We start from the raw sequence: 22,901 nt of genomic DNA on the forward strand, positions 1-22,901 counted from the left end.
AAGTCTGACATTTTTCCATGCATTATTTCAGAGAAGCCGAGGTATGCCGAGAGCTGGGACTTTGAGGTCTCCGGCTCGTCTTTCCTGCAGTTTGAACTGAGCATGGGCTGCAGCAAGTCCACTTCCTTCTCGCACGGCGTGCGACTGGAGTACTCCATCGACTGTGGCCGTCACTGGTCCCTCATCACGCCGGAGTGCGTTCCCCCGGCCATCGGTTGCGCTGCGTATACTCAGAGCTCCATCTACACGTCCACGCAGTACAAGCACTGGAGAAGGATCACCGTGTACTTGCCCAGCGCCGCTAAGTACGCACTATTTGAAGTAACCCCCAAGTTAGTCCTTGATATTGATATTGCATTCATTGGGTTGATACTTCAGCTCGCCAAGAACTCGATTCCGTTGGATCCAGACCCATTTCACACCCGGGGCGGAAGGTTGGGCTCTCGATAACGTGTTACTCGCGCCCGGGTGCCCGTGGATGTGCTCAGGTCACGGACTGTGTGACAACGGACGCTGTGTGTAAGTCAAACGGGACTGTTGAATGAGATAGTAACATGAGCTAGCTAATAAGGAACCAACCCACCATAACCACGGAACATTGGTATTTTTAAAATTCGACTTTATTGTGAACTATACGTAGCACACTGATGTTATTGCATTCCCACCCAAGGTGTGATAAAGGTTACGAGGGTGCCCACTGTGTGCCCTCGGCCCCCCTCCCGTCCGTGTTGAGGGAGGACTTCAACGAGCATCTGCAGCAGGAGACCTGGCCTGAGGTTTATGGCGCCGAGAGGGGCACGATGAACGGCGAGCCTCTTAAATCGGGGGCTGCACTCATCTTTAAAGGGGTTTGTAAAGTCTTTCAAGGGTCCGTGTTTATATAAAAAAAATTTAAAATTCTGCAAATTCTACCTCATTGCAGGACGGTCTGCGTATGATAGTGTCAAGGGATCTGGACTGTGCAAACACGCTCTACATTCAGTTTTCCTTCAAGTTCATCACTAAAGGTTCGGGATTCTTCGGTCTACGGGTGCACGGACTATGGTTGACTTTCATGGTGCTGCTGGATTTTCTAGGTGTGCCTGAGCGGTCTCACTCCGTGCTGCTGCAGTACTCTGTGAATGGGGGCATCAGCTGGCTACTTTTGGATGAGTTTTACTTCCCAGCGTCCACCGATACGCTCTTCCTCCACCTGGCTCTTCCTGCCAGCGCGCAAACCAACGCCACCCGATTCAGACTGTGGCAACCGTACAACAGTGGTGGGTCATCAATGTGATACACGACGTAACAACGTAACAACGTAACAACGTAATGTAACAACGTAACAATGTAACACATAAGAGTGGGACAGGATGAGATGAATGTTATCCAAAACAAAATGATAAACTTCTACCCATCCATCCATCTACTCATCCATCCATCCACCCATCCATCCATCCATCAATCCATCTACCCATCCACCTAACCGTCCACCCACCCATCCATCCATCCATCCACCCATTCATCCACCCATCCACCCACCCATCAACCCATCCACCAACCAATCATCCATCCACCCACTCACCCATCCATCCACCCATTCACCCATCCATCCATCCACCCATCCATCCACCCACCCATCTATTCAACCATCCACCCATCCATCCATGCACCCACTCACCCATCCATCCACCCACCCATCCATCCACCCACTCAACCCACCCATCCATCCATCCATCCACTCAACCCACCCATCCAACCATCCATCCACCCATCCGTCCATCCACTCACCCATCCACCCACCCATCCATCTATCCATCCATCCACCCACTCACCCATCCATTCATCCATCCATCCATCCATCCATCCACCCATTCACCCATCCATCCACCCATCCATCCATCCACCCACCCATCTATTCAACCATCCACTCAACCCACCCATCCACCCATCCATCCACCCACCCACCCATCCATCCATCCATTCATCCATCCATCCATGCATCCACCCATCCATCCATCCATCCACCCACTCACCCACTCACCCATCCATCCACCCATCCACCCATTCATCCATCCACCCACCCACCCATCCGTCCATCCATCCATCCACCCACTCACCCATCCATCCACCCACTCACCCATCCATCCATCCACCCATCCATCCACCCACCCATCCATCCATCCATCCATCCATCCATCCATCCATCATCCACCCACCCATCCACCCATCCACCCATCCATCCATCCATCCATCCACCCACCATGACTTATGAGGTGATGTCTGGTAATGGAGGCATGTCTGTGTCCATCAGGTAAGAAGGAAGAGGTGTGGGTCATTGACGACCTCATCATCGATGGCAGCTCCTTACACAATCCCCCAGTGGTGGTGGACAGCTTTGAAGAAGGCCCCAATGAGTCCAACTGGCTCTTCTACCCGGGGGGCAACACGGGCCTCTACTGCCCCTACCAGAAAAGCGGCTTGTAAGAAAAGCGTTTTCACGTTGAATCTTCCCAAAGTCTTGCTTTGCGTATTTGTAACTGGTGGACCCAAGGGTGATGGTAGCATCTCCAGAAAGGACGTCTGTAACCTCGACTCGTTTGTCTTTCTGTTCTGTTGCAGAGAAGAGGATGACTCATCCATGGTGTTTGTCTCCAGCGAGCTGGGGGAGCACTCCATCACCACCAGGGACATCGACGTCAACGAGAACACAATCATCCAGTTTGAGGTACGCAAACACATCCGTGATGTCTTCTTTCCCAAAGTAACAATCACAAGCCTCGGTCGTACATCACGTCTTTCTTCTTCTCTCTCCAGATAAACGTGGGCTGCACGGCTGAAAGCTCCTCGGCCTACCCGGTGCGCCTTGAGTTCTCCCGGGACTTTGGTTCTACGTGGCACCTTCTGGTACCGCTGTGTGCTGGCGGCCCACAACCGTCGTCCCTTTGCTCCACCGAGCTCCACCCTGCCAGCGTCTACTTCCCGGGCACCACCCACGGCTGGAGGAGAGAGGTCATTCACTTCGGGAAGTTGCGTCTCTGCGGGTGAGCATGACACGCCTCCTCTTATCGCTTCCGTCACGCTCTTCCGTTTTTGTTACCCGAACATTTTTTGACCCGACAGATCTGTGAGGTTCCGTTGGTATCAGGGTTTCTTCTCAAGTGGATCTGCTCCCCCCACGTGGGCTCTAGACAACATCTATATCGGTCCTCAGTGTCAAGACATGTGCAGTGGCCATGGGGCCTGTGTCGGCGGCACCCACTGCTTGTGTGACCCGGGCTACTCTGGAAGTGACTGTTCTGTGCCTGACACCCCCAACCCTGACTTCCTTAAGGAGGACTTTGAAGGTACACCGTTATAATATATGATGTTTACTACGGGGCGGCACGGCGGTAGAGTGGTTAGCACGCAGACCTCACAGCTAGGAGACCAGGGTTCAATTCCACCCTCGGCCATCTACTGCTGATGCTGGGACACCTGGGGAAATAGGATTGCAAGGTTTATAGTGAGCATAAATCATTCTTCATATTGGAAGACAGTAATCTAACTGTAGGGGCTGCACGGTGGGTGAACAGTTAGCGCACAGGCCTCACAGCTAGGAGACCAGGGTTCAATTCCACCCTTGGCCATCTCTCTGTGTGGAGTTTGCATGTTCTCCCCGTGCATGCGTGGGTTTTCTGCGTGGGTACTCCGGTTTCCTCCCACATTCCAAAAACATGCTAGGTTAATTAGCCACTCCAAATTGTCCATAGGTATGAATGTGAGTGTGAATGGTTGTTTGTCTATATGTGCCCTGTGATTGGCTGGCCACCAGTCCAGGGTGTACCCCAGCCAGCTGGGATAGGCTCCAGCACCCCCGCGACCCTTGTGAGGATAAGTGGTAGAAAATGAATAAATTAATTATTCGGTTGAGCTGGTTTAATTATACCTCTTGAGTGTTAAGTTGGTGTGTGATGAGTTTAGTGTTTTTTTGTAAGAATGCATGCGTGGGTTTTCTCCAAGGGTTCAATTCCACCCTCGGCCATCTCTCTGTGTGGAGTTTGCATGTTCTCCCCGTGCATGCGTGGGTTTTCTTCCGGGTACTCCGGTTTCCTCCCACGTTCCAAAAACATGCTAGGTTAATTAGCCACTCCAAATTGTCCATAGGTATGAATGTGAGTGTGAATGGTTGTTTGTCTATATGTGCCCTGTGATTGGCTGGCCACCAGTCCAGGGTGTACCCTGCCTCTCGCCCAAAGACAGCTGGGATAGGCTCCAGCACCCCCGTGACCCTCGTGAGGATAAGTAGTAGAAAATGAATAAATGAATGATTCGCTTGAGCTGGTTTAATTATACCTCTTGAGTGTTAAGTTGGTGTGTGATGAGTTTAGTGTTCTTTGCACCCCAGCACCCCCCGCGACCCTCGTGAGGAAAAGCGGTAGAAAATGAATGAATGAATGAATGTTTACTACTTACAGTCAAATCGAAAAAGGCCCGCCCGCGTCAAAGACATAACGACAAGTGGTAGCGATGATGGATTTGTCGGATTATTGGATTATGGGTTATTCGATGAGACCGACTCCAACAGGTTCCACTGCACTGTTTGTGTTTTGAACAGGAGGCGCGGTGGATGTTGAGCTGTTTAAACAGTTGAGTGGTGGTAAACCGTCCAGAAAATGTGGCATCATGTCCAGTGGAAACCACCTGTTCTTCAGCGAGGACGGGCTGCGTATGTTGGTCACAAGCGACATGGACTTGTCCAATGCCAGGTACGCTTAGTAGATGAACACCATGACTTCCTGCACCGTGTCGCCAAGATGTTGCCTGGAAACTGATTGCACACGTTGCTGCTAACCTGCAGGTTTGTGCAGTTCTTCCTACGCCTGGGCTGCGGTAAGGCAGCACCGGACCCTCGCTCCCAGCCGGTTTTGCTGCAGTACTCTCTGAATGGGGGGCTAACATGGAATATCCTCCAGGAATTTCTCTTCAGCAACAGCAGTAACCAGGCTCGCCTGGTGGCCCTGGAGATCCCGTTGCGTGCTCGCACCACTTCCACTCGCCTGCGCTGGTGGCAGCCTTCTGAAAACGGGCATTTCTACAGTCCCTGGGTGATTGACCAGGTACTGTGAAGCAGGAGACATGCACCAATCCACTTGTTACCCTGGTGCAGCGGTTCCCGTTTAGAGGACCTTCAGCTCGCTACCTCTAACCGGTATTTTCTCTCCAGGTGGTGGTTGGTGGTAGTGCCAGTGGCTGGGGGCCTCTGGAAGATGATTTCTCCTCAATCGATGGACGTTCCTGGCTCCTACACCCAGGAGGAACGCGGATGCCAGTCTGCGGTTCCGACGGACCCGCTTTTGCTTTCATCGAGAAGTCCAACACTCGCTATGCCGTTACCACCGACATCAGCTTGGGTCCAGACGCCTTCATCCAGTTTGACTTCTCCGCCTCCTGCTCCGTCACTAACTCCTGTTACTGTAAGCGGAAGACATGTTCTTGGAATTGGCGTGAGAACGTGAGGATACATGGCGCTTGTTTTTCTCGTCTTTTCCCAGCCGTGGAGCTGGAGTACTCTCTGGATTTAGGACTGACATGGCAACCGGTTGTTCGAGATTGTTTACCCACAAGCCCCGACTGCTCCTCCTACACCTTGCAGAGGCTTCTCATTTCCGACACGTACAATAAGTGGGGCCGCGTGACTCTCCCCATCCCATCATATGCAAGGTCAGCACTTTTGGGAGTCATTTAGGAATCTGCAATTGATCCCGCCACAGATCAATTACAGTTTTTCGTCCAAAAGTACTCATTTGAATTAATGATGGCTTAAATGTGGTTAAAAAAATCATTTAAAAAAATGTTTTTAGGCCATTTTTTCCCAATTCTCCATAAATGCACCGACTTTGAAATTTGACACTTTGGCTGCACGGTGGTCGAGTGGTTAGCGCACAGACCTCACAGCTGGGAGACTCGAGTTCAATTCCACCCTCGGCCATCTCTCTGTGTGGAGTTTGCATGTTCTCCCCGTGCATGCGTGGGTTTTCTCCGGGTACTCCGGTTTCCTCCCACATTCCAAAAACATGCTAGGTTAATTAGCGACTCCAAATTGTCCATAGGTATGAATGTGAGTGTGAATGGTTGTTTGCCTATATGTGCCCTGTGATTGGCTGATTAGCCACCAGTCCAGGGTGTACCCCGCCTCTCGCCCGAAGACAGCTGGGATAGGCTCCGGCACCCCCCGCGACCCTCGTGAGGAAAAAGCGGTGGAAAATGAATAAATTGAATAAATTTGACACTTTGTGTCACTGTCATTGCAGTCATTGAACGCACCATGGACCGTTTAGATTTGCCAATGAACCTAACGTGCATGTTTTTGGAATGTGGGAAGAAGTCGCAATCTTCCAGATTCCAGAATCAGATCTGGAATGCTAACCACGAGCCACCATGCTCGTGAACAATGGCAATTGAAGAGAGAAGGGGGGGGGGGTTGGAGAGGTGAATTTAATATAACAACTCCTACAGCTACTTGCAAATTAATTCATTTTTACCGCTCACGAGGGTCACGGGGGTGCTGGAGCCTATCCCAGCTGTCTTCGAGTGAGAGGCGGGGTACACCCTGGACTGGTGGCCAGCCAATCCCAGGGCACATATAGACAAACAACCATTCACACTCACATTCATACCTATGGACAATTTGGAGTGGCTAATTAACCTAGCATGTTTTTGGAATGTGGGAGGAAACCGGAGTACGCGGAGAAAACCCACGCATGCACGGGGAGAACATGCAAACTCCACACAGAGATGGCCGAGAGTGGAATTGAACCCTGGTCTCCTGGTCTCCCTAGCCACTCGTCCACCGTGCAGCCCCTTTTATTGCAAAAGTGGATCCAAAATGACGAATTGTTTGTTTGTAGATCTCCTGCCACAAGGTTCCGATGGTTCCAGCAGGCTCCCTTTGACAAGCAGCAGACCTGGGCTCTAGATAACCTCTACATTGGAGATGGTTGTCCAGATATGTGCTCTGGTCATGGTCGGTGCCAACAGAGTTCCTGTGTGTAAGTAACCCTAAGTAACCCTACAGGCAAGTACTCCGACTTTCTACCGTGATGGCAGCCGTCAGCAAACATATCTTTCTCAGGTGTGACCCAGAGTGGGGGGGCGAGTATTGCGATGAGCCAGTAGCTCCACTGCCCTCCCAGCTGAAGGATAGCTTCAGTCGGACACCCTCCCTCAGCCACTGGCACACACTGACCGGCGGGAAACTCAGCACTGTGTGTGGTGCCGTGGCCTCCGGATCTGCTCTGCACTTTAGCGGTGTAAGTAACCCCCCCGCCCCCTCCATTCCCGGTTCCCGCGTTTTCTGACTCTTTATGAAGGTTTAAAGGCTCGTTCTTGTTCTCTGTGCAGAGTTGCAGCCGTCAGCTGGTGACCGTGGACCTGAACCTGACCAATGCGGAGTTCATCCAGTTCTACTTCATGTACGGCTGCATGATCCCACCCAGCAACCGGAACCAGGGTGTGCTCCTGGAGTACAGCTTGAACGGAGGGATCCACTGGCATCTGCTGACTGAGATCTTCTACGATCTGTACACAAAGCCCGGGTGAGGAGGACATTTTAAATTGGACGCCATGTTTCGCCATCCGTTCCTCTGTGGTGGCTGTTTATGTTTTAACCCTTTCAATGTCCTAAAACTGGATCTTTGGGCTCGTTCCCAAGTGGTTGTCATGTGGAAGTCGTAGCATTCACTTCCTCTTACATGGCGTCAATTTGTGTGGAAAACACATCAAACACAAAAATTGTTATTATTTGTACAGGGAATATATTTTCCATGACCACCAAATGTTTTGTAAGTAGTAACTAGTTACTTTTGTAGTGGAGTAACTCAGTTACTTTTTTGTAAGTAGTAACTAGTAACTCAGTTACTTTTTGTAAATAGTAACTAGTAACTCAGTTACTTTTTTGTAAATAGTAACTAGTAACTCAGTTACTTTTTTGTAAGTAGTAACTAGTAACTCAGTTACTTTTTGTAAGTAGTAACTAGTTACTCAGTTACTTTTTTGTAAGTAGTAACTAGTAACTCAGTTTCTTTTTTGTAAGTAGTAACTAGTAACTCAGTTATTTTTTTGTAAGTAGTAACTAGTAACTCAGTTACTTTTTTGTAAGTAGTAACTAGTTACTTTTGTAGTGGGGTAACTTGGTTACTTTTTTGTAACTAGTAACTAGTAACTCAGTTACTTTTTGTAAGTAGTAACTAGTAACTCAGTTACTTTTTGTAAATAGTAACTAGTAACTCAGTTACTTTTTTGTAAATAGTAACTAGTAACTCAGTTACTTTTTTGTAAGTAGTAACTAGTAACTCAGTTACTTTTTGTAAGTAGTAACTAGTTACTCAGTTACTTTTTTTTAAGCAGTAACTAGTAACTCAGTTATTTTTTTGTAAGTAGTAACTAGTAACTCGGTTACTTTTTTGTAAGTAGTAACTAGTAACTCAGTTACTTTTTTGTAAGTAGTAACTAGTTACTTTTGTAGTGGGGTAACTTGGTTACTTTTTTGTAACTAGTAACTAGTAACTCAGTTACTTTTTGTAAGTAGTAACTAGTAACTCAGTTACTTTTTTGTATCTAGTAACTAGTAAGTCAGTTACTTTTTTGTAAGTAGTAACTAGTAACTCAGTTACTTTTTTGTAAGTAGTAACTAGTTACTCAGTTACTTTTTTGTAAGTAGTAACTAGTAACTCAGTTTCTTTTTTGTAAGCAGTAACTAGTAACTCAGTTATTTTTTTGTAAGTAGTAACTAGTAACTCAGTTATTTTTTTGTAAGTAGTAACTAGTAACTTGGTTACTTTTTTGTAAGTAGTAACTAGTAACTCAGTTACTTTTTTGTAAGTAGTAACTAGTTACTTTTGTAGTGGAGTAACTCAGTTACTTTTTTGTAAGTAGTAACTAGTAACTCAGTTACTTTTTTGTAAGTAGTAACTAGTAACTCAAGTTACTTTTTTGTAAGTAGTAACTAGTTACTTTTGTAGTGGGGTAACTCGGTTACTTTTTTGTAACTAGTAACTGGTAACTGTAACTAATTCGTTCATTCATTCATTTTCTACCGCTTATCCTCACGAGGGTCGCGGGGGTGCTGGAGCCTATCCCATAGGGTTTCCCATAGGTATTCATACCTATGGACAATTTGGAGTCGCTAATTAACCTAGCATGTTTTTGGAATGTGGGAGGAAACCGGAGTACCCGGAGAAAACCCACGCATGCACGGGGAGAACATGCAAACTCCACACAGAGATGGCCGAGGGTGGAATTGAACCCTGGTCTCCTAGCTGTGTAACCGCCATGTGTCCATCCAGGTTTGTAAATGTATTGCTGCCCCCTGCTGCACGTCAAGAAGGAGTGCGTGTGCGCTGGTGGCAACCTCAGCACGATGGCGTCGACCACAGCGACTGGGCTCTGGATAATGTCCTCATCGCGGGTTCCGACACCCGTGCACAGATTTCGGACACATTCGGTGGCGTCGCATTGCCCAACCACGAGAGATCACCAGCTGATGAAACCTCAGGACGAATGAGCGACGTTAGTGATGCGGAGGAAACGCCAATCGGTATTGCAGACTATAGACTGTCCCAGTTTTTATTTGTTCCAACCTTCTTAACTAAACATAAAATATTGTTTTTTGATTTGATTTTTGATAGTGAGCGATCATTGGCTGTTCTCGGAGGACTGTTCGGTGCAACGTTTCTGCAGCTCCCCCGATGGAGTGATGGTTTGTGGCAATGCCGACGGTAGAGAGGTCTATGCCGTCACGCATGACATCATCCCAGAAAAGGGCTGGGTCATGCAGTTCAAGGTGACTCACTCGGCACCGCACCGTTCATTGACGTTGCGAGTGTTGCACCAACGCTTTGCGTCCTTTAGATTGCAGTCGGCTGCGTTGTGCCCGATCGTGCCGCTGACAGGCAGGTCCACGTCCAGTACTCTGCGGACTTTGGCGTGACATGGAAGTACCTGGTTCCTCAGTGTCTGCCCGCTGATCCCCGCTGCGGTGGTCAGGTCTCGCGGCCGTCGGTCTTCTTCCCCGCGGCATCCTGGAAGCGGGCGGTGTACCCCCTGCCTGACGGCCTGGCTGGCACGTAAGTCACCCCGCTGTGAAACATACACTACTGTTAATATTTAACGCTCCGGCATGCATACGCTGCATTATTTATGGATCTATTTATTGTTACGATATCAATTATTGAAACTTTTGTCGTATAAATCTTAAAAAAGGCCAATTCGTGTTGTTTAACTAAACTCTTTACATCACCCGAGGGATTCACCGTCTTTTTCCTGTTCCTTTAGCTCGGTGCGCTTCAGGTTCTACCAGCAGCACTCCGACATCCAGTGGGGCGTGGAGAACTTTTACATCGGACCGGCATGTGAGAGCCATTGCGGGGGGCACGGGGACTGTTTGGATCGACGCTGCCTCTGTGACCCGGGGTTCACTGGGCAAAACTGCTATGCCAGTGCTGCTCTGAAGGTACAGGAATGAATGGAATATCCGTCCATCCATTTTCCATAGCATGTCTGCTAGCTTTACACTCAGTAACATAAGCTGATAGGCTCCCATTGTATTAGGGAGGGCATGGTGAGTAGCGGCGAGCACTGTACATTTCAAAATTACTTTTTACTAATTAAAAACCCGCGACAAAATGTTTGGCTAAAAATGTGAAGGTATTAAAATTAAGTTGGCCAGCCAATCCCAGGGCACATATAGACAAACAACCATTCACACTCACATTCATACCTATGGACAATTTGGAGTGGCCAATTAACCTTTTACTTTTTTTGTAACTAGTTACCTTTGTAGTGGAGTAACTCAGTTACTTTTTTGTAAGTAGTAACTAGAAACTCAGTTGCTTTTTTGGAAGTAGTAACTAGTAACTCAGTTGCGTTTTTGTAAGTAGTAACTAGTAACTCAGTTACTTTTTTGTAAGTAGTAACTAGTAACTCAGTTACTTTTTGTAAGTAGTAACTAGTAACTCAGTTACTTTTTGTAAGTAGTAACTAGTTACTTTTGTAGTGGGGTAACTCGGTTACTTTTTAGTAACTAGTAACTCAGTTACTTTTTTGTAAGTAGTAACTAGTAACTCAGTTACTTTTTGTAAGTAGTAACTAGTAACTCAGTTACTTTTTGTAAGTAGTAACTAGTTACTTTTGTAGTGGGGTAACTCGGTTACTTTTTTGTAACTAGTAACTCAGTTACTTTTTTGTAAGTAGTAACTAGTAACTCAGTTACTTTTTGTAAGTAGTAACTAGTTACTTTTGTAGTGGGGTAACTCGGTTACTTTTTTGTAACTAGTAACTCAGTTACTTTTTTGTAAGTAGTAACTAGTAACTCAGTTACTTTTTGTAAGTAGTAACTAGTTACTTTTGTAGTGGGGTAACTCGGTTACTTTTTAGTAACTAGTAACTCAGTTACTTTTTTGTAAGTAGTAACTAGTAACTCAGTTACTTTTTGTAAGTAGTAACTAGTTACCTTTGTAGTGGAGTAACTCAGTTACTTTTTGTAAGTAGTAACTAGTAACTCAGTTACTTTTTTGTAAGTAGTAACTTGTAACTCAGTTACTTTTTGTAAGTAGTAACTAGTAACTCAGTTACTTTTTGTAAGTAGTAACTAGTTACTTTTGTAGTGGGGTAACTCGGTTAATTTTTAGTAACTAGTAACTCAGTTACTTTTTTGTAAGTAGTAACTAGTAACTCAGTTACTTTTTTGTAAGTAGTAACTAGTAACTCAGTTACTTTTTGTAAGTAGTAACTAGTTACTTTTGTAGTGGGGTAACTCGGTTACTTTTTTGTAACTAGTAACTCAGTTACTTTTTTGTAAGTAGTAACTAGTAACTCAGTTACTTTTTGTAAGTAGTAACTAGTTACTTTTGTAGTGGGGTAACTCGGTTACTTTTTAGTAACTAGTAAAAATGTGAAGGTATCTACTGTGTACCACTGTTGACCTATAAAGTACAACAAAAGTATCCATTTAAAAAGCTCTTCATTATCCTTTTTTTCCGTAGGCATCTTTGAAGGAACGTTTTGACTGGGAAGGAGCAGCCGGCCCACAGTGGCAGGTTCTAGAGGGCGGCCGACCCTGCACGGACTGCGGCGTGTTGGTAGAAGGTACCGCTCTGTATTTTGGAGGAGCCGATTCCAGACAAGCTGTTACGGCTGATATGGACCTCCGTGGAGCCAAGTTAGTACTGAAGTCTTTGAAACTTGTACTTGTCAATTTTGCCGTATAAGCCGCTACTTTTTTCTTAAGCTTATACGGGGATGTGGCTAATTTAAGGCTAATTTCTAATCTTGTGTTATCTCCTTTACTTCAGAACTACTGCTAATTCACAAGCTATCTAGTTGCTAAGCTAGTGCACTCACAACGAGCTTGTCAACCCATAGGAAATCACAAGAGGTCGTTATGTGTGACGCTTTACTCACACAAAATTCATCACACAGCAACTTAACACTCAAAATGTGTACCTGACAAATATGTACAACATGAACCAATATGAGTTTGAAATGAAAAAAAAAAACAACTCTTTGAATTTTCCCAACATGCATTGCATCTGAACAATGCATTCATTGCTGCGCTGTAATGACGTCAGCCTCCCTCTGGGCTCTTGGTCCTCGTCCTCCAATTAAGTGCTCTTCTGGCAGTAATGCATTATGGATAGATGTTAAAATAGCTGTTTTAAACTCTTATTGGTAAATATGATGTATTTTTCCGAGGTCATTTCTGAGTGTTAAGTTGCTGTGTGATGAGTTGAAGTTTAAGTCAGACTGTCACTTTGAGTGACGACCTCCTGCCATTACAGTAAATGGTTTTTCCTCTCGGGAGAGTAACTTATACAGTTGAAATTATGGTAATTACATCTTCATCTTCATCTGTGGCTTTAGGTTCGTGGAGTACTGGGCCAGGATTGGTAGTGAAAACAACATGTCCATGTGCCACCGTCCGACATGTCGAAAAGAGGGCGTGCTGCTGGACTATTCCACCGATGGAGGTGTGCCAACAACATTTCATTTCCGTCTTTTGGTCTTCCATGTTGTAAATGAATTCCTGTGTTCCTATAAGGCGTGTCGTGGATCCTGCTGCACGAGATGGACTATCTCAAGTACGTTTCTGTGAGGAGAGATTACATTGTCCTGCCAGAGGGGGCGCTAACCAACGCCACTCGCTTACGCTGGTGGCAGCCATTCACCATTTCCTCCGGCTTGGCCTCCCCCAGCCTGGAAAGAGCTCAGTGGGCTTTAGACAACATCTTAGTTGGGGGGTCAGACATTAATCCATCAACCCTGCTTGACACCTTTGATGACGGTAAGTTAGTACGAGAAATGTTTTTGTTTTAATCAAAGACTAATAAAAAAAAAAAACATTTTTTTTTATTTATTTGCCAGAGGGTGTTTCTCATGAGGAAAGCTGGAGTTTCTACCCGAATGCTGTGAGAACCGCTGGCTTCTGTGGAAACCCCTCGTTCCACCTTTACTGGCCCAACAAGAACCAAGACAGGACACACAACATCCTGGCCACTCGAGAACTCATCGTACAGCCAGGATATATTCTCCAGTTCAAGGTGTGATGGAGCAAAAGAGCGATCCAGCTTCATTTAGGAGATCTTCTTGGGGTTTTGTATGAGAACTTTATTCCTGGTCTCCTGTCGTTGTAGATAGTTGTTGGCTGTGAGGCGGACTCGTGTGAGGACCATCATTCCGTCCTGCTGCAGTACAGGAAGGATGCAAGGTAGACACCGATGCTTACCATTCAGCATGGGAGGGATTGTTGGGATTTTTGGACATGTAGTTGTATGACATGTAGTATCAACAGACCCCCCCCCCCCCCCCCCCCCTCGCCCACCACCCACTCGGTCCCGTCAGCCCAGTTCTGGTCGGATTTTGATGATGAGAAACGTAGTTCCGGTTACTTGTTGGAGTAGAGTTAGGCTTGTCAAAACAATATGCGTTCAAAAGAGTAAAATATTTACATGGCAATTATGCCTCCTAGGCCATAGATGGATGGATGGATGGATGGATAATTAGATACATGGATGGATGGATGGATAATTAGATACATGGATGAATGGATGGATGGATAATTAGATACCTGGATGAATGGATGGATAGATAATTAGATGGATGGATGGATAGATAATTAGATGGATGGATGGATGGATGGATGGATGGATAATTAGATACATGGATGGATGGATGGATGGATGGATGGATGGATGGATGGATGGATAATTAGATACATGGATGGATGGATGGATGGATGGATGGATGGATAGATAATTAGATGGATGGATGGATGGATGGATGGATGGATAATTAGATAGATGGATGGATAATTAGATAGATGGATAGATAGATGGATGGATATTAGATAGATGGATAGATAGATGGATGGATAATTAGATAGATGGATGGATAATTAGATAGATGGATAGATAGATGGATGGATATTAGATAGATGGATAGATAGATGGATGGATAATTAGATAGATAGATGGATAATTAGATACATGGATGGATGGATGGATGGATGGATGGATGGATGGATAATTAGATGGATAGATGGATGGATAATTAAATGGATAGATGGTTAGATAGATGGATAATTAGATGGATGGCTGGATGGATGGATAGATGGATAGATGGATAGATGGATAGATGGATAGATGGATGGATAATTAGATGGATAGATAGATGGATGGATGGATAGATGGACAGATGGATAATTAGATGGATAGATGGATAATTAGATGGATAGATGGATAATTAGATGGATAAATGGATAGATGGATAGATGGATAATTAGATGGATAAATGGATAGATGGATAGAGAGATAGATGGATAATTAGATGTATAGATAGATAGATGGATAGAGAGATGGATGGATGGATGGATGGATGGATGGATGGATGGATGGATGGATGGATGGATGGATGGATGGATGGACCTGCCTCCTGTATAATAATAAATAATAATAATAATAATGCAGAGAATTCAGCCATGATTTATGAATTCATATATTTTTGAACAACTATGATAGGGCGAAGCTACAAAATGTGAAATGCAAAGCGGCGAGGGAGGACTGCATTATGGTCATGGTGCATTTATCATTCACTCACCCCCCTTTCAGGTCTGACTCGTGGCAGTTGGTACAGTCCGAGTGCCTCCCCTCCTCCATCAACAACGTGGGTTGCTCTCCCTTCCAGTTCCATGAGTCCACCATCTTCAGTCCGGTCAACAGCTCAACGTGGACCAGGGTCACCGTCCAGCTGCCCGACCACGTCTCCTCGGGGTAAGTACCATGTTTTAATTTTAATGGTTACTGGGAAGGATGATACACATCACATGGAATGTTGATGTGGAAGCGGTATTAATACTAGCATTATAATAATAGGATTCAGTATTAAAAATTGCAATGTTTTTGTCATTAGAGCATTATTGTATTATTGTTTATGTATTTTTTTCCAATTTTTTTTTCCAAAAGTTTTTAAATGGAGGGATGAGGACAAAGTAAGAAGCCAAAAAAGTACCACTTCCACACAAAATAGGAGGATAACTTTTTTTTTTTTTTCCACTGTCATGTCGGACTGGGTCAATGTACTACTATGTGAAGTAATATGTCATCTACATATGTGATTACATATGACTTGTCGTTCAATGGCTTTCACTAATAATCGGCTATAGTCAAGGATTAGTAGTAGCGGGTACAACTACTGTTATGATTATTTGATAATTTGCTTTTTTTTTGTTTTTGTTTTCATTTTGGGTTTTTTTTTTTCATTCCCAGGGCGACTCAGTTCCGCTGGATTCAAATGGAGGGGACGGGCGAGCGACAGAGCTGGGGGGTGGACAATGTTTACATTGGAGAGGCCTGCCCGGGGCTCTGCAGCGGACACGGCTACTGCACTAGCGGGGTGGTCTGCATCTGTGATGAAGGATACCACGGTGGGCCACAAACCACTAGTTTTGTGTCATGGGCAATTATGCAAATTGGATACCGTACCCAACACCACAGATACATTGCAGCCCTGTGGTGAAAATCTGTTTTTTTTGTGGAGCAGAAAATGATTAGAATTGTGCATCCTAAACTCATTTCCGTCAATCTGCATCTCCCTCCCGAACAGGCGATGACTGCTCCCTCTCCAGCAGTGACCTGCCCAGCTTCATCAAGGACAACTTTGAGTCTGGGAGTGTCTCTCAGGAGAGCTGGCAACTAATCCAGGGCGGAGGAGTGGGCAGTGGCTGCGGACAGTTGTCACCGCATGCCCACGGAGACTCGTTGTATTTCAATGGCTGTAAGATGAGGCAGGCTGTCACCAAGCCGCTGGACCTCACTCGAGCCAGGTACAGGTACAAGCAAAATGTCTTCACTGACATCATGACCACTCGTGTTCTGTGCCTCGGCGATGCAGACCTTGCTGTCGACTCTTGAGGTCGATTTCTCCCTTTTAACTTTGTCGCTTGTGTGTCTCCCTGCAGTAAGATCATGTTTGTGCTGCAGATTGGCAGCGTGGCACAGACGGATAGTTGTAACATAGCTCTGGATCTTGCCGACACGGTGGACCGAGCTGTGCTGCTGCAGTACAGTGTCACCAACGGAGTCAGCTGGCACGTCATCGCCCAGCATCAGCCCAAAGACTTCATAAAAGCTCAGAGGGTCTCCTATAATATTCCGCTGTAAGTGACCTTCACACCATGCATTGTATTTACTCAAGGGACCTAAACTTGGATACATTTATGTACTCCAAAGTTACATTTCTTACCTTACCTTTCTTACCTTACCTTTTTTTTTTTTTTTTTTTTTGTCCCGTCCAGCCATTGAGGCAGATAGTATTGTTGGTCTAAATCAGGGGTCTCAAACTCAATTTACCTGGGGGCCACTGGAGCTAGGGTCTGGGCAAGGCTGGGCCGCATCAAAAAGTCAAAAAAAAAAAAAACGCATTTATTAAAAACAGAAAAATATACAAACTTTTTCAGTGCTTTGGTTCCAATTTTCTACAATAAAAGCTCTGATAAAACATTCCACTGTTCTCAAATATCTTAATTTTTTATTTTTCTGCACAAAATAAGATGAAAAATAAATAAACAAATCAAGAATAAAGAAAATCAATTAGTAATAAATAAATATAATAATAATAATAATAAAACGGCAAATAATAAAAAAAAATGAACAAAGCATTATTAGAGCCCTGTAGACATGACAAAACACGACTATAGTCACATTTATACTCTTTTTATTTACAACATATTGCGCAACTGCAGGGTCTTGAGACACATGCTAACTCGCAAACTAGAGAGCTAGCGACCTGAACGGTAGCCTTCGAGTTATTTCCTTGAAACTTAAATAGCCAAAAACTTACCACTTCCACACGGATAGGGAGGATAACTATTAACAGTTATTTAACCTTTAACATGAACATGAATCAAACGTAATAATTTTTTTCTGGGTACATGATACCATACAGCATCCATATCAAACATTAAACTTTCATATCAAGGTGGGGGCCTCAAACTGGTGTCCTGCGGGCCACATTTGGCCCGCGAGCCGCATGTTTGAGACCCCTGGTCTAAATGCCCTTACATGCTAAACAGATTTTTCTTTGTGTCAGGAAATTTGTAAGCTACAACTTCAATGTACCATGAAATTTGATTTGCCGTTATTTGATGTTTTTGTTATGCGCATTTGCAGTAATTAAAATCTCACTGCTTATTACTGTAATAAACTGTAATAAACTGTAATAAACTGTAATATGTAATATAATACCCTACTTTCTCCAGAGAGGCGAGGGTTAAAGGCGTGATGCTGCGATGGTGGCAGCCACGCCATGACGGCGTGGGACGCGACCAGTGGGCGTTGGACCATGTGGAAGTAGTTCTGTGAGTACCATACACCCGGCCAGCCCGGCCTCCCACCAGAGCCCAGATCCGCCCTTGTCTGATCCTGCATCACCCGTGTAAACAGCACCTTCTCCTCTACTCCAGTCTACACACACACACACGGGAATACGCATCCACATACACAGTACATACACGTGCAGAGAACGTCGTCACTTCTGGTGTCAGGCAAGCAGGAAGATTACAGTAGCGATGCTTTCAAGGGTTCTCTTTGTGGATGGCTGGCAAATCCTCATATTTTCAGTGCCTTGTGGAAAATTCTCGGAAATGATTGAATCGACTAATGAATGCTTGTTTACCTCCCGAGTCACCTTTTTTGTGGTTAAATCTTTTATAATTCTACCAACAATTCTGCAGGACACTGAAGGTATCGTGGCTAATTAGCTCGCAAATGAAATGTATTGTTACCATGAAGCAGTTGGAATGCAATTCCCGCATGTTGCCGGGGATGTGACGGGTGCGGATTGCGCAATCAGACCTGAACCCCCCCATGCACTAAAAGGCGTACCCTGAATGTTTAGCGTACACACTTCAGCCCCCCCCCCCGCTTCCTCCAAACAGTGCAGTACAGTACCGTGAAGTAACCGCTGTGTTGTTACACCGTAACCACTGACTGGTCCGCAGGAAGCCGTCATTGCAACAGAGGCAATACCAGACCGCCATGACGGTTTCTTACGGAGCGGTCGGTGCATTCTTGTTTCCGTGAGTAGATTCGTTGCTTAGACCAGTGATTTTCAACCGCTGTACCGCGGGCACACTAGTGTACCTTCAGAAACCGTCAGGTGTGCCGTGAGGAATTATCCAATATCACTTTTTATAATTAACATTAATTAATCATCATTTGCAAATATGATGTCAATAGCCATTATGTCAATAGTATACATGGACACAAATATTCCAATTCACTTTGGTTTATTTGCTCATACGGAAAGAATCGAACAGGGATGGAATATTCCTTTAACCAATCCGATTGAGGTATCTTGTACCCGCTCAAACGGAAAGTTGTCAGACTGCGTTCTTCTTCTTCTGTTGTTTATTGGCGGTTGGCAAGCAGCTTTCGTGTGCATTAGCGCCATCTGTGGAACACAATCTAAACCCTTCTATACGCCATTCACAAGTGCAGTTTTATTAAAAAAGAAAATATATACAATAAACCTCAGTTTACCTCAGTAAACCTCAGTACCTCAAACCTCAGTAATGGTTTTATTTTATTTAAACATGCATCAGATTACAATTGAGTGCATCCCATAATCAGTTCCTAGTTCCACACTCCAAAAGGAGTAGGAAGAAGCAAAGCTTATTAAATCCTAACTGTAACTGTAACATTTGTTCACTTCCTGCTTTCCATAATACAGTTTAAGGTTTTTTTTTGTTTGTTTGTTTTTTTAATAATGCACCCCGTACCAAAGTACGAGGTGATATGACCATACAATGACATAATGGGTACCATAGTAACTAGATTGTAACTATATAGTACAGTAAACCTCGGATATATCGGATTCAATTGTTCCCACTGGTTTTGTCCGATATAAGCGAAATCCGTTATATGCGTATACCGGAAAATGTCCGTTTTACGCATATATCGGATTTATATCCGGTATATGCGTAAATGGGATTTTATCCGTTATAAAAAGGCACTTCCTTGACTATGTTTCCAATGTACCTGGACGCGCAGGCAACGCTGCAAACGCTGCAAATGACGTCGTATAGCGGCCTGTCACGATTCGGCGAATCGGAGCGCCACGATGCGGCCATCCGATATATGCCAGGGAAATTTCATGGAAATGCATTGGAACGGGACTGGAGATTTTGTCCGAAATAGGCGAAATCCGTTATAAAAAATCCGATATATGCAATGAATTTTTATTGGAAATGCATTACAGAAAAATCGCTTCTTTTTTATCTGTCCGTTGTGAGCGAATTTCCGATATATCTGAGTCCGATATATCCGAGGTTTACTGTATCTATATAAAACATGTCCTGAGTTTAATTATAAAATATTAGCAAGATTGAATTTGATCTTTTCCTGTTTAAATTGATCCCGGGTGCGTTCTTTCAGCGCATGCTCAGATATGACGTAACACGCAGATCCAGACGTTCTTCACTTTTAAAAATGGAGGCCAGCAATCGGCACTGGACTAAGCAAAGTTTGTTTTGGATTCAAACTAAAATTCCAAGACTGGACAGACGAAAAACTGGCAATACGGAGTTATTCCAACAAGTGGAAGAAAAACTTTCCGGTATCACGTGATGTTGATGTTTACGTTTTACTGGGCATGCCCTATTGATATCTATTCTGGTTGATTATAGCGGTGCATGTAGACAAGAGATTGGAATATTCCTTTCCATGGATACCATTGTTTCCCGAGAAAGGTGATAGGGAAAGAGAAAAAGTGTTGATGTAAAAACATGGCTACTGTGGAGTGTCTGTGGTGTAAAGACTAGCATAGCAATGTAATATTGGTCCGTGTGGCAACACCTAGCTTGTTCCTCCGATAGACTTATTGATGCACGTGTGAGGTCGTGGTGACATTTTGGAACATTTTTGGTTAGTGGTGTGCCACAAAAAAAAAATTTGCCGTGGCTCAAAAAAGGTTGAAAAACACTTCTTAGACCCTCCACGGAACCAAACACTAACAGCAAGAGATGCTGAACTGAACTGTACTGCTTCGTGGGAAACGTGCTTTTAAGTGCCAAACCCGAGCTGCCCCCCCCCCTGGTCTATGTGGCCGTGACCTCTCACCCCCCGCCTCCCTCGCAAAAACCCTCTGCATGATTTCAACTCTCGACGGCTCCGAAGTGTGACATGATGATCCTCACGGTGTTTTATTTCTCTCTGTTGGCCACTTTTCTCCCGTTCCATTTGGTTGATTTGCTCCCTTTTGCTGCTTCATGTGTTTGTATCCCACCTCCTCATCCTCATTTCCTTCCTTTCATCCTTCCCTCGTTCATTCTTCTCCACGATGGATGGATGGATTACTGCTGTCTCCTCTTTCTCTGAGCCAACGTCTTTCCATCCACTGTGACTTTTTCTTCCTTCTCTCTTATCTTTCTACCTTCCGCTTCCTACTGCGGGGGTCCTCTGCCCCCCCCCCCCCCATACGTCCCCCAGTCCACAGCTCCTACCCCCACACACCTTTCTTGGAGACAGCACTCCCCTCCACCTGCCTCACCCCTCCGGTGCTCTAACCTCTTCTCTCTTCTGTATTCTGCTCCCTCTGGCATGGCTGTAGCGTCAGGTAAGTTCACCGCCTCTTCCTGAATGCCGCAATGCCCCCCCCCCCCCCCCCCCCCCCGCACCCCCGTCCCTCACACCCCCGTCCCTCACAACCCCTATTATTCCCCTCTTTGCCAGCCCTCCTCCTCTCACACACAAACACACAAACACACGACCCTCACCATCACCGCTCATCTCCATGCCCTCACTCTCAAATCTCCAGTCCCACACAGTCCAGGTGGAGGCTCCGTAACTCCAACGGAAAAACACCAAACCCCAAAAGCTTCATTAAAGAACACAAAATGAGGGACTCTATCAGGAGTTTGAAGTGGACACAATGTAGTACTAGTGTATTAGTATTGTGTTTACATTGTGTATACAGTACGTCTATCACTACACCTTTACCTGTTTACATGTGTCTGTTGCTAATTAAAGAGCTGCTGGATTCAATAGCCAACCAACGCGTTGGCTTCAGCTTTGGGCGATCAATGCCTGGAACTTTGCTTCACCTCAGCTTAGAGGCATCAAACGTTGGCTGGAGAGTTTCACGTGACCGGGCTGCTCCATTCCACTCCTGCATGGCCTCACGCGTGGGAGAGGGAGTCTCATTTACTTTTCGTACCGTACTTGAAGTACCCGCAACAGGGGTGTCCAAACATTTTCCTCCGAGGGCCCAAGCACTTTGATACTCAGGTAACACGCAAAATTACAGTAGTTAATGAGGAATGAACCTACCGGACTCTAACCACTACTAATCGGTCCTCAGTAACTACTCTAAATGTATGTGCCTTAATTCATCAGTAACTACTCTAAAATTGTGCCTTAGTTCATTCGTAACTACTCGAAAAGTGTGGCTTAGTTCCTTGGTAACAATGCTACATCTATGTGCCTTAGTTCCTAGTAACTACCCTAAATATATGTGCCTTAGTTCTAGTTCCTCGCTAACTACTCTAGATCTATGTGCCTTAGTTCTAGTTCCTCGCTAACCACTCTAAATCTATGTGCCTTAGTTCTAGTTCCTCGCTGACTACTCTAGATCTATGTGCCTTAGTTCTAGTTCCTCGCTGACTACTCTAAATCTATGTGCCTTAGTTCTAGTTCCTCGCTAACCACTCTAAATCTATGTGCCTTAGTTCTAGTTCCTCGCTGACTACTCTAAATCTATGTGCCTTAGTTCTAGTTCCTCGCTAACCACTCTAAATCTATGTGCCTTAGTTCTAGTTCCTCGCTGACTACTCTAAATCTATGTGCCTTAGTTCTAGTTCCTCGCTAACCACTCTAAATCTATGTGCCTTAGTTCTAGTTCCTCGCTGACTACTCTAAATCTATGTGCCTTAGTTCTAGTTCCTCGCTAACTACTCTAAATCCATGTGCCTTAGTTCTAGTTCCTCGCTAACCACTCTAAATCTATGTGCCTTAGTTGTAGTTCCTCGCTGACTACTCTAAATCTATGTGCCTTAGTTCTAGTTCCTCGCTAACTACTCTAAATCTATGTGCCTTAGTTCTAGTTCCTCGCTGACTACTCTAAATCTATGTGCCTTAGTTCTAGTTCCTCGCTAACCACTCTAAATCTATGTGCCTTAGTTCTAGTTCCTCGCTAACTACTCTAAATCTATGTGCCTTAGTTCTAGTTCCTCGCTAACCACTCTAAATCTATGTGCCTTAGTTCTAGTTCCTCGCTGACTACTCTAAATCTATGTGCCTTAGTTCTAGTTCCTCGCTGACTACTCTAAATCTATGTGCCTTAGTTCTAGTTCCTCGCTAACCACTCTAAATCTATGTGCCTTAGTTCTAGTT

The 22,901-nt window shown here is 45.0% G+C and overlaps 1 protein-coding gene across 2 annotated transcripts in view; it reads left to right on the forward strand.

Annotated features, from left to right (window-relative positions):
* The window catches only part of reln (reelin), a 139,866-nt gene that overhangs the window by 113,810 nt on the left and 3,155 nt on the right, over positions 1 to 22,901 (forward strand). Inside the window, exons 34-64 of one of the 2 annotated variants that reach the window (XM_058075614.1) lie at positions 32 to 305; positions 379 to 519; positions 671 to 848; positions 923 to 1,007; positions 1,077 to 1,259; positions 2,294 to 2,462; positions 2,602 to 2,707; positions 2,797 to 3,023; positions 3,103 to 3,326; positions 4,577 to 4,727; positions 4,820 to 5,078; positions 5,186 to 5,435; positions 5,514 to 5,682; positions 6,870 to 7,010; positions 7,094 to 7,271; positions 7,363 to 7,556; positions 9,306 to 9,556; positions 9,648 to 9,802; positions 9,871 to 10,085; positions 10,294 to 10,471; positions 12,003 to 12,178; positions 12,880 to 12,986; positions 13,058 to 13,300; positions 13,381 to 13,556; positions 13,650 to 13,723; positions 15,123 to 15,284; positions 15,780 to 15,937; positions 16,117 to 16,342; positions 16,472 to 16,669; positions 17,771 to 17,869; positions 21,000 to 21,126. In XM_058075614.1, the coding sequence (XP_057931597.1) occupies positions 32 to 305; positions 379 to 519; positions 671 to 848; positions 923 to 1,007; positions 1,077 to 1,259; positions 2,294 to 2,462; positions 2,602 to 2,707; positions 2,797 to 3,023; positions 3,103 to 3,326; positions 4,577 to 4,727; positions 4,820 to 5,078; positions 5,186 to 5,435; positions 5,514 to 5,682; positions 6,870 to 7,010; positions 7,094 to 7,271; positions 7,363 to 7,556; positions 9,306 to 9,556; positions 9,648 to 9,802; positions 9,871 to 10,085; positions 10,294 to 10,471; positions 12,003 to 12,178; positions 12,880 to 12,986; positions 13,058 to 13,300; positions 13,381 to 13,556; positions 13,650 to 13,723; positions 15,123 to 15,284; positions 15,780 to 15,937; positions 16,117 to 16,342; positions 16,472 to 16,669; positions 17,771 to 17,869; positions 21,000 to 21,120 (5,468 nt within the window). In that variant the 3' untranslated portion in view covers positions 21,121 to 21,126. The remainder of the gene's footprint in view (positions 1 to 31; positions 306 to 378; positions 520 to 670; positions 849 to 922; positions 1,008 to 1,076; positions 1,260 to 2,293; positions 2,463 to 2,601; positions 2,708 to 2,796; positions 3,024 to 3,102; positions 3,327 to 4,576; positions 4,728 to 4,819; positions 5,079 to 5,185; positions 5,436 to 5,513; positions 5,683 to 6,869; positions 7,011 to 7,093; positions 7,272 to 7,362; positions 7,557 to 9,305; positions 9,557 to 9,647; positions 9,803 to 9,870; positions 10,086 to 10,293; positions 10,472 to 12,002; positions 12,179 to 12,879; positions 12,987 to 13,057; positions 13,301 to 13,380; positions 13,557 to 13,649; positions 13,724 to 15,122; positions 15,285 to 15,779; positions 15,938 to 16,116; positions 16,343 to 16,471; positions 16,670 to 17,770; positions 17,870 to 20,999; positions 21,127 to 22,901) is intronic. The other variant, XM_058075615.1, reaches the window with a different exon arrangement.

The sequence above is a fragment of the Doryrhamphus excisus genome, chromosome 6, assembly GCF_030265055.1.
Source record: "Doryrhamphus excisus isolate RoL2022-K1 chromosome 6, RoL_Dexc_1.0, whole genome shotgun sequence".
NCBI classification, from domain to species: Eukaryota; Metazoa; Chordata; class Actinopteri; order Syngnathiformes; family Syngnathidae; genus Doryrhamphus; species Doryrhamphus excisus.